Source organism: Saccopteryx leptura, chromosome 1, assembly GCF_036850995.1.
Source record: "Saccopteryx leptura isolate mSacLep1 chromosome 1, mSacLep1_pri_phased_curated, whole genome shotgun sequence".
Lineage (NCBI taxonomy): Eukaryota > Metazoa > Chordata > Mammalia > Chiroptera > Emballonuridae > Saccopteryx > Saccopteryx leptura.
In genome coordinates this window covers 247,286,515-247,297,785 of record NC_089503.1, presented here as the reverse complement: position 1 = coordinate 247,297,785, position 11,271 = coordinate 247,286,515, and the positions used below count along the sequence as shown (strand labels likewise).

At 47.7% G+C, this 11,271-nt stretch overlaps 1 protein-coding gene across 3 annotated transcripts in view; it reads right to left on the bottom strand.

The window, feature by feature from the left end:
- Window positions 1-11,271, bottom strand: part of HDGFL2 (HDGF like 2) — a 28,444-nt gene that overhangs the window by 12,613 nt on the left and 4,560 nt on the right. For 2 of the 3 annotated variants that reach the window (XM_066344621.1, XM_066344628.1), the window contains exon 4: window positions 4,028-4,219. The exons of the other annotated variant lie outside the window; for it this stretch is intronic. In XM_066344621.1, coding sequence (XP_066200718.1) covers window positions 4,028-4,219 — 192 coding nt within the window. The remainder of the gene's footprint in view (window positions 1-4,027; window positions 4,220-11,271) is intronic. 3 annotated transcript variants of the gene reach the window in all.

Genomic DNA, 11,271 nt, shown 5'->3' with positions numbered 1-11,271 from the left:
TATATAAATTTCACCTCAATAAAAAAATTCAATCTCTCCCTCTCTCTCTCTCCTTAGAAGAAATTTAAAACTTCAAATTAAATTTCAAAAAAACATATATATGCATACATATAATACTAAATTCAGTTTCAGGGATCCATAGCCTGATGTCCATCCAAAGAAGCCAACCTACGAGTTCTTCTTAAAGAAGTAAGGAAGCATAAAGAAACTGCTTCCTGCCTGACCAGGTGGTGGCGCAGTGGATGGAGCGTTGCACTGGGATGCAGAGGACCCAGGTTCGAGGTCGCCAGCTTGAGTGCGGGCTCATCTGGCTTGTCACTGGCTCAAATAAGGGGTTGCTCGGTCTGCTGAGGGCCCACGGTCAAGGCACGTATGGGAAGACAATCGATGAACAACTAGGGTGTCGCAGTGAAGGACTGGTGATTGGTGCTTCTCATCTCTCTCCATCCCTGTCTGTCTGTCTGTCTGTCTGTCTCTCTCTCTCTGTGTCTCTGTAAAGGAAAAAAAAAAAAAGAAACTGCTTCCTAAGCATGTCCCTGCTGCATGCCCTGTCCAAGACCAGGGTGTCATAGCTGAATTGTGTTCCCCTAAAATTCAAATTTGGAGCCTAATCTCTGGTACCTCAGGATGTGACTCTATTTTGGAGATAGAAATTTTCAAAGAAGTAGTAAGTTAAAATGAGGTCATTAGAATGGGCCCTAATCCAATCAGACTAATGTTCTTATAAAAAGAGATCAGGAAACAGAGGGAAGAGGATATGAGAGAACAGGGAGAGGACAGCCATCTACAAGCCAAGGAGCAAAGCCTCAGAAGGAACCAGCCCTGCTAGCACCTTGCTTCCAAAAATATGAGAACATAATTGTCTGTTAAGTCCCACAGTCTGAGATATTTTGCTATGATGGCCTGAGCAAATCATACACTCAGTGATATGCCAATAAGAGATGATACTTAAATCTCATCAGGAGAAACAAATAGAAACATTAATTGATAGTCTGAGAAAAGAGTAAGTTCTAGGCCCTGGCCAGTTGGCTCAGCGGTAGAGCGTTGGCCCAGCATGTATGGAGTCCCAGGTTCGATTCCCGGCCAGGGCACACAGGAGAGGCGTCCATTTGCTTCTCCACCCCTCCCCCTCTCCTTCCTCTCTCTCTCTCTCTCTCTCTCTTCCCCTCCTGCAGCGAGGCTCCATTGGAGCAAAGATGGCCCGGGCACTGGGGATGGCTCTGTGGCCTCTGCCTCAGGCGCTAGAATGGCTTTGGACGCAACAGAGCGACACCCCAGAAGGGCAAAGCATCGCCCCCTGGTGGGCATGCTGGGTGGATCCCAGTTGGGTGCATGTGGGAGTCTGTCTGACTGCCTCCCCGTTTCCAGCTTCGGGAAAAAAAAAAAAAAGAGTAAGTTCTATGAAAATAAAGGAGGGCACTGTGGTGGAGTGATGGGGCATGCCTTATAGTGGTGGTCAGACAGAGCTGGGGAGAGACCTACAGGACCAGGACACGGCAAACACAGGAAGGAGTGTTCTGGGCTGAGGAAACAGCAAGTACAAAGCCCCTGGGGTGGAAAGTAGCCTGGGACTGTCAAGGACATGAAAAGGGGCTGGAGTGGCTAGCAGGCAGTGCCACCTCGAAGGGGCCAGATCAGCTCCCCCCCAGGAGGGCTCATGGCAGGGGTCTGTTATTAAACCTGGACAAAAGGTGGTCCTCTATGAGGCCATTAAAAAGGATAAATTTAAAAATATATACGGCCCTGGCCGGTTGGCTCAGCGGTAGAGCGTCGGCCTAGTGTGCGGAGGACCCAGGTTCGATTCCCGGCCAGGGCACACAGGAGAAGCGCCCATTTGCTTCTCCACCCCTCCGCCGCGCTTTCCTCTCTGTCTCTCTCTTCCCCTCCCGCAGCCAAGGCTCCATTGGAGCAAACATGGCCCAGGCGCTGGGGATGGCTCTGTGGCCTCTGCCCCAGGCGCTAGAGTGGCTCTGGTCGCAACATGGCGACGCCCAGGATGGGCAGAGCATCCCCCCCCTGGTGGGCAGAGCGTAGCCCCATGGTGGGCGTGCCGGGTGGATCCCGGTCGGGCGCATGCGGGAGTCTGTCTGACTGTCTCTCCCTGTTTCCAGCTTCAGAAAAATGAAAAAAAAAAAAAAAAATACAAAGTACAATCATAAAATGTTGGGGGGGACTAAATGCCCAACAATCTTATTAGCTAGAATCCACGTCATAAACTACTTCTCAATAACCTTAAAATAATATTTAATGACAAGGACATGTTTATTAGGTGGTGAAAAAAAGGCAAGACACATATTGTATTGCATGTATTGCTAATTCTGTACTTTACACACACACTCATATACTGTATGAGGCAAACACATCACAGAGAAGATACATAAAAATATATATTTTTAAAGTATTTTTTAAAAAATTTTTTGTTCCCTTATATAGTTGTTCGTTTGTTTTTTTAAAGTATTTTTTATTTATTCATTTTGGAGAGAGGGGGGCGAGGGAGAGAGAGAGACAGGGAGAGAAAGAGAGAGAGGGAGAAGGGGGAAGGAGCAGGAAGCATAAACTCCCATATGTGCCTTGACCAGGCAAACCCAGGGCTTTGAACCAGCAACCTCAGCATTTCTAGGTCGACACTTTATCCACTGCGCCACCACAGGTCAGGTCATAAAAATATTTTTAGTCCTGGGTGCAGATACTGTATTTTCTACTAGCTTCTTAACCCTTTTTGCACCTTGACTACTTATAAACAATGAGCTTGGTTTGTAATTATCATTGGAAATAGAAGCAAATATTATTTATAAAAATAATGAAAAGAATGTCTTAGTTTATCAAGAGTTTGCTGGAGGTCCAGGTCCTTTCATTTTGCACCCAAGTATTTAGAAGCCGTCAAAAGGCAGAGGGCCTGACCAGGTGGTGGTGCAGTGGATAGAGTGTCAGACTGGGAAGCGGAATACCCAGGTTCGAAACCCCGAGGTTGCCAGCTTGAGTGCAGGTTCATCTGGTTTGAGCAAAGCTCACCAGCTTGGACCCAAGGTCGCTGGCTTGAGCAAGGGGTTACTTGGTCTGCTGCAGCCCCACGGTCAAGGCACATATAAGAAAGCAATCAATGAACTAAGGTGTCACAACGAAAAACTTATGATAAGGCCCTGGCCAGTTGGCTCAGTGGTAGAGCGTCGGCCTGGCGTGCAGGAGTCCCGGGTTCGATTCCCGGCCAGGGCACAAGGAGAAGTGCCCAACTGCTTCTCCATCTCTCCCTCTCTCCTTCCTCTCTCTCTCTCTCTTCCCCTTCTGCAGCCAAGGCTCCATTGGAGCAAAGTTGGCCTGGGCACTGAGGATGGCTCTGTGGCCTCTGCCTCAGGCGCTAGAATGGCTCTGGTTGCAACAGAGCGACGCCCCAGATGGGCAGAGCATCATCCCCTGGTGGGCATGCCGGGTGGATCCCAGTCAGGCGCATGCAGGAGTCTGTCTGACTGCCTCCCCGTTTCCAACTTCAGAAAAATACAAAAAAAAAAAAGAAAAGGTAAATTTCATGGTATATGAATGATTGATTTCTCAATTTTTTAAATGCATGTTTAAAAAAGAAAGTCAGGCCTGACCAGGTGGTGGGCCTGTGGACAGAGTGGCGCAGTGGACAGAGCGTTGGACTGGGATGCCAAGGACCCAGGTTCGAGACCCCGAGGTTGCCAGCTTGAGCGTGGCTCATCTGGTTTGAGCAAAGCTCACCAGCTTGGACCCAAGGTTGCTGGCTCGAACAAGGGGTTACTCGGTCTGCTGAAGGCCCACGGTCAAGGCACATATGAGAAAGCAATCAATGAACAACTAAGGTGTTGCAACAAAAAACTAATGATTGATGCTTCTCATCTCTCTCCATTCCTGTCTGTCTGTCCCTATCTATCCCTCTCTCTGACTGAAAAAAAAAAAAAGTCAGGGTGGGTGAGACAGCAATGTCAAGGTGGAAGAAGGAGGAGTCAGAGCATTGCTGGGCCACCAACCCCCCCATAGGTCACGTGCACCTACCCCACCCCACCCCTACCTTCAAGGCTGATGCCTTTCGCTTCAGGCCGCTGTTGTCACTGCTCTTGTCTGAATCTGAATCACTTTCCATCCTGTCGCTGGCAGCTGCGGCAGTTACAGCTGTGACAGCCATGACCCCCCTGTCCTCGTCGTCCTCACTCCTGCCTGCTGGATCAGCTTCAGGGGCCTCACTGTCAGAGGAACTCACCGGCTGGAGAGTGGGAGGCAGAGACAGTGAGTCACCCCAAGGCTTGGCAGGATTTCCCAACTAGGACAGAGAACCAGAGGACAGACCTACCGATGGCAGTGTCTCAAACGCCAGAGCCCCCTCCCCCTAGCTTTCCCAATGGGGGAACTGAGGCCCAGAAAGCCCTGAGAACTAAGGTGGAAGGTTGAGATGGACTAAACTAAAATTCAAGCACCGTGAGATTCAAAGTCAAACCATGGGCAAGTGATTTAAACATCTCTGTACCTCAGTTTCCACATCAAAGCAATGAGGATGCCACCATTTGACCTCACAGGCCTATCACAAAGATGAGACACAAGTGTTATGTGACGTACTTAGGACAGTGACCAGACTGGCAAGAGGTCCAGCAAGGTTTGCTTTTTATATTTTATTATTATTATTCTCATAATTAAGAGGAGGAAGACAATCTAGTATAGGACCTCTGGGCTTGAACTTCAAGGCACCGTTATTTGTTTTACCCAAAATTCCCACTCAGGCAGTGATAGCCAAAAAGACAGCAAACACATAGTGCTTCTTCCATGTGAGCCACATGCCTGGCTCATTTACAATTCAGTCACTTTTAGGAGCGTGTGCTGTGTGCCAGGCACTGTGCTAGGTATGTAGTGAGCGCACAGACATGAACAGGGCAGGGTCCCTGCCCCTGGGGAGTTTACAATCTAGTAGGAGAAACTGACCATAGCCATCTGAACAGACCAATGTGACGTCATAGTAATGGGAAGCAAGGAACATATCAGCATGTGGGGGGGGGGGGTGTCAGAGAGAGGTGGGTGCCAAGTAGTAGAAGTATTCTGCACTGGGATGGGGGCCCTCAGAGGATGTGACATTTTAGCTGAGGGGATGTCTCAAACATTCAAAGAGAGAGGGACTAGATGCATTTGGGACAACAAGATCAGCATAAGTGACAATCCCCTAAGGAACCTGGACAGGTCGGGGAGGAGGCACAGCAAAGGAGAAGCAAACGGCAGCTGAGAGGCTGGGGGGTTAGGCCCGGCCGGATCATGCAGGAGTTATCAAGGCTCAAAGTGATCAGGCAGACAGCACAATGACAGGCCACAGGGCTTTCTCAGGTCGTTTTCTAAACTTCTTCTGGATGTTTTATGTTTGTGTGAGGAAAATGGATGAGTCCCAGCTGTATTCAGTCATCATTCATTCATCCAAAGAACATCACAGAATACCTACTATGTGCCCAGCCCTGTGCTACGGCTAGAGATGAGTAAGACAGGGTCCCTGCTCTTGAGGAGCTCACAGTCTAATGGGGAACAGACAAGTAGATGCAGTTACAACATAGCATGAGGGGGACGCCCAGCCAACTCCAAGTGTAATATCTGACCAGGAGATGCTTTTCTAAATAACTGATTTTTTATACCCTGGCCAGGTAGCTCAGTTGGTTACAGCATCACCCCAATACGTCAAGATTGGGGGTTCGTTCCCAGATCAGGGCACATACAATAATCAACCAATAAATGTGTAAATAAGTGGAACAACAAGTCAATATTTCTCTCTCTGTCTCTATCCCTTTCTCTACCTCTAAAAAAAAAATCAATAAATAACTGAATTTTTTTTAAAGAATGATTGAGATTCTTAAAAGCCACATTCTTTTTTTTTTTTTTTTTAAGCCACATTCTCTGGAAACAACCCAAATATCTGTATACTGACAAATAATTAAAATGTGGGACAGCCTGACCAGGCAGTGGCGCAGTGGATAGAGCGTTGGACTGGGATGAGGAGGACCCAGGTTCGAGACCCCGAGGTCACCAGCTTGAGCGCGGGCTCATCTGGTTTGAGCAAAAGCTCACCAGCTTGGACCCAAGGTCACTGGCTTGAGCAAGGGGTTACTCGGTCTGCTGAAGGCCTACGGTCAAGGCACATATGAGAAAGCAATCAATGAACAACTACGGTGTGGCAACGAAAAACTGATGATTGATGCTTCTCATCTCTCTCCGTTCCTGTCTGTCCCTATCTATCCCTCTCTCTGACTCTCTGTCTCTGTAAAAAAAAAAAAAAAGTGGGACAGCTATAGAATGGAATACTATTCAGACATTGAGTGAACCTTGAGAACATTTTCAGTAAGGTAAACCAGACACAAAGGACCAAATATATATAATTCCATCTATACAAACTGTCCAGAATACACAAATTTGTTGAAACAGAAAGTGGGTCGGTAGTTCCTAGGGTTTGGGGGAGAAGAGAATTGGGGGTGACTACTTATGAGGAGGGTAGTTTCTTGGTGAGGTGTTGCAAAAGTTCTGGAATTAGTAGCAATGGTTGTACAACATTGTGAATGTACTAAATGCCACTGTAGTGTGTGCTTTAAAATGATGAATTTCACGTTATGTGAATTTTAACCAAAATTTAAAAAAAACATTACTCCAAAAAAGCCACATTCTCTTGGTGTGATGATAGTTAAGGCTCAATGGACTGGAACAGGGCACATACACAAGCCTAGCAAAAGGAAGGAGGACCAAAAGAGCACGAGAGGAGAGGAGTCTCCAGGGTAGCACTGACAGTATGCACCAAGTGAGACTAAAATGAGGTGCGAGAAGAGGCAAAGGTTTGTGTGGTTGGGTGGCCAGGAGAGGGAAGAGGGGTCATGAACAGAGGGACAGAAGCTGAAGCCAGGTCTTGGCAGCACATCAAAATGAAAATGCTCAGAAGAGAATGGAAATGTGGAAGCAGAAATGTGGGCCCCAGAGCTGAACAAGGAACAGAAATGCCAGAGGAGAGCTGGGAGGAGGGAGTAGGGAGGAGGGGACTCAGTCCATCCTTCCTCCCCACTCCATGCTCACTCGTATATAAAGCCCCATTCTGCTCCCACCAAGAAATTGGTCATGAGCCCTCCCAGACTTCACCACAATCCTTATTTAACAGGTGAGAAAAATGAGAATTGGGTGTTCACAGGATCTGGGTGCTGCTCAGCACCAAACACCTTTTGTCTCCCTTGAGAGTAAGGGAATTAGGCAGGGACTGTACAATGTTTAACAAGATTAAAAAAAGTAGTCTGCCTTACCAGGCAGTGGCGCAGTGGATAGAACGTCAGACTGGGATGCAGAGGACCCAGGTTCAAGATCCCAAGGTCACCAGCTTGAGCGCGGGCTCATCTGGTTTGAGCAAAGCTCACCAGCTTGGACCCAAGGTCGCTGGCTCAAGCAAGGGGTTACTCGGTCTGCTGAAGGCCCACATCAAGGGACATTGCAGAAAGCAATCAATGAACAACTAAGGTGTCACAACGAAAAACTGATAATTGATACTTCTCATCTCTCTCCGTTCCTGTCTGTCTGTCCTTATCTATCCCTCTGTCTGACTCTCTCTCTCTGTTAAAAAAAAAAAATCCAGCCTAGCCTCCTCATTCTCAACTACAATCCTACACTTTACGCCTGAGCAGGTGGTGGTGCAGTGGATCTGGGATCCATCCCAGAGCATCGAACTGGGATGCGGAAGACTCAGGTTCAAAACCCCGAGGTCACCGGCTTGAGCGCTGGCTCATTCAGCTTGAGTGTGGGCTTACCAGCTTGAGTGCAGGGTCTCTGGCTTAAGTGTGGGATCACAGACATGACCTCTTGGTCGGTGGCTTGAGCCCTAAGGTCACTGGCTTGAGCCCAAGTTCGTTGGCTTAAGCAAGGGGTCACTAGCTCTGTTGTAGCCCCCCCCCCCAATCAGGGCACATATGAGAAAACAATCAATGAACAACTAAGGTGCCACAGCGAATAACTCATGCTTCTCATCTCTCTCCCTTCCTATCTGTCTGTCCCTATCTATCCCTCTCTCTGACTCACTGTCTCTGTCACCAAAAAAGTCAGTAAATAAATAATAATAATCCTGCACTTACTGTGTGACTGTGCTAGGTACTTGACATGCATTTGCTCACTTGAACCCAGGTCTAGATGCCCACATCACACAGCTTCTAACACTAGATCCTACCATGTAGAGCTCATTATCTGGGTCCTCCTCCAGGCCCCCACTATGGCTTTCATTAGCCAGAGGGAAAAGCATGTCACCCGCAGAGGCAGGAGGCCTGTTTTAGCCCTAGCTCAGCTCTAATCAGCTTGAGAACCTTGGATAGGTTCCCTTACCTCTTCCTCTGTTGGTGACCAGGATGCATTAAATGGAATCTTTCCAGGTCAATGGTTTTCAATCGGGATGATTTTGTCCCCTAGGGGCCATTTGGCAATGTCTTGAAACATATTGGTTATCATTATGGCGTGCTCCTGGAATTGAGTTCATGGGGGCCAGAGATGCTGCTTAACAACCCATGGTGCCCATGACAGCCCCCGACAAAGAATGATCTGGTCCAAATGTTGAAAAACCCTGGTCTGTGTCTAAGAGGTCTCAGATTCCAGCTGGTTCCCTCTGGGCAATCAAGGAAACCCTCTGGGCCTCAGTTTGTTCATTAGTAAAATTGAAAAGATGCCACTGGCCCACCACACTCTCAGGATTACTGTGTGGATCAAAAGACAATGAAGTTGGCCTAACTAAGGCGGTGGAGCAGTGGATAGAGCATCGGACTGGGATGCCAAGGACCCAGGTTCGAGACCCCGAGGTTGCCAGCTTAATTAAACACGGGCTCATCTGGTTTGAGCAAAAGCTCACCGGCTTGAGCCCAAGGTCGCTGGCTTAAGCAAGGGGTTACTCGGTCTGCTGAAGGCCCGCAGTCAAGGCACATATGAGAAAGCAATCAGTGAACAACTAAGGTGTCGCAACGCACAATGAAAAACTAATGATTGATGCTTCTCATCTATCCGTTCCTGTCTATCTGTCTATCCTTCTCTCTGACTCTCTCTCTCTCTCTGTCTCTAAAAAAAAAAAAAAAAAAGACAATGAAGTTGGAACCATACCAATATTCCGTTTTTCACCCAGCTTGGCAAGGGATGTGGAACAGGCCTTGCCGTACACTTGTAGTAGAAGCACCAGATGAGTTAAGGCTGTCAAAAGAATGAGGCGCCTGACGAGGCAGTGGCGCAATGGATAGAGTGTCGGACTGGGATGCAGAGGACCCAGGTTCGAGACCCCGAGGTCACCAGCTTGAGTGCAGGCTCACCTGGTTTGAGCAAAAAGCTCACCAGCTTGGACCCAAGGTTGCTGGCTCAAGCAAGGGGTTACTTGGTTTGCTGAAGGCCCACGGTAAAGGCACATATGAGAAAGCAATCAATTGAGAAACTGATGATTGATGCTTCTCATCTCTCTCTGTTCCTGTCTGTCCCTATCTATCCCTCTCTCTGACTCTCTCTCTGTCCCTGAAAAAAAGAAAAAAAAAGAATGAGGCTATTCTCTGCATGTTGTCATGGACCAGTCATCAAAATATATTATTATTGGGGAGATAAAGCAAAGTGGAAAACCATATGCTTTAAAAAGGAAAGCTATAAGGCCTGACCTGTGGTGGCGCAGTGGATAAAGCATCGACCTGGAATGCTGAGGTCGCCAGTTCAAAACCCTGCACTTGTCTGGTCAAGGCACATATGGGAGTTGATGCTTCCTGCTCCTCCCCCCTTTCCCTTTCTCTCTCTCTCTCTCTCCTCTCTAAAATAAATGAATTAAAAAAATTTAAAAAAAAAAAAAAAAAAAAGAAAGAAAACATCAAAAAAAAAATTTTTTTTAATTAAAAAAAAGAAAGCCATACGTATAGGGTTTTAATGAATAACGAATCTTATAAGGATATATAAGGAACTAGTAGCTGTGGCTATCCTGACAGAAGATGGACACAGAGTGACCAGGAGGCAGGATTGACTTCTCACTGTATACCCCTTTTATATCATTTCAATTTTGTACTACAAGTCTGCATTCCCACTGAATATGTAAAAATAAACTACAAACTTAGAAGATTAAAAAAGAGACTGCTCAGGTACCCATAAAGCAGTGATTCTAAAAGCCTGCCTGTGGACTGGCTCTTTCAGAAGATTCTAGGGTAGTGCATGGGAAGAAAAACCCCAAGGTCCCCAGGCCTCAGCCCTTACTACACCTAAACCTCTAGAGGCGGGGCACAGGTATCTGCATTTAAACCAATGTTACATTTGTTGGCATAGATTGGTTAGAGAACCAAAGAGAAGTGATAAGCTCTCACACTCAGAGCTAATTCTCAACCTGGGAAGCCTGTTTGGGGCTGGTTTAATGTCAAGGTAACACCGTTTTTTTAGTTTTGTTACCTTGAGGGCCGGCATCTACACGGTAGTGACCGTGATGTGGGTTTGCAATAAGTATTAAATGGTACGATGATTCACCAGGAGGTAGTAAGTTTAAAATGTGACCAAACAGGCCCTGGCTGGTTGGCTCAGCGGTAGAGCGTCGGCCTGGCGTGCGGGGGACCCGGGTTCGATTCCCGGCCAGGGCACATAGGAAAAGCGCCCATTTGCTTCTCCACCCCCACTTCCTCTCTGTCTCTCTCTTCCCCTCCCGCAGCCAAGGCTCCATTGGAGCGAAGATGGCCCGGGCGCTGGGGATGGCTCCTTGGCCTCTGCCCCAGGCGCTAGAGTGGCTCTGGTCACGGAGGCAGAGCGACACCCCGGAGGGGCAGAGGATCGCCCCTGGTGGGCGTGCCGGGTGGATCCCGGTTGGGCGCATGCGGGAGTCTGTCTGACTGTCTCTCCCCGTTTCCAGCTTCAGAAAAATACAAAAAAATAAAAATAAAATGTGACCAAACAGAACTTGAGGTGGGGGCAGAAAACAATCTTATGAAACTCAACTACCTTAAAGAAATTCCAGCCTGACCTGTGGTGGCGCAGTGGATAAAGCATCGACCTGGAATGCTGAGGTCGCTGGTTCAAAACCCTGGGCTTGCCTGGTCAAGGCACATATGGGAGTTGATGCTTCCTGCTCCTCCCCCCCTTCTCTCTCTCTCTCTCTCTCTCTCTTCTCTAAAAAATGAATAAATAAAAATAATTAAAAAAAAAAAAAAGAAATTCCAATATGTTTACCTGAGCTGGGGACGTTCAAAGCACAGGAAAAGGGCAGGTATCAAAGGAGAGGGACCTCTTTCTCCAAGACCCATCCTAGAAGGTAAAAGTCACAGCCCCCAATATGCACTA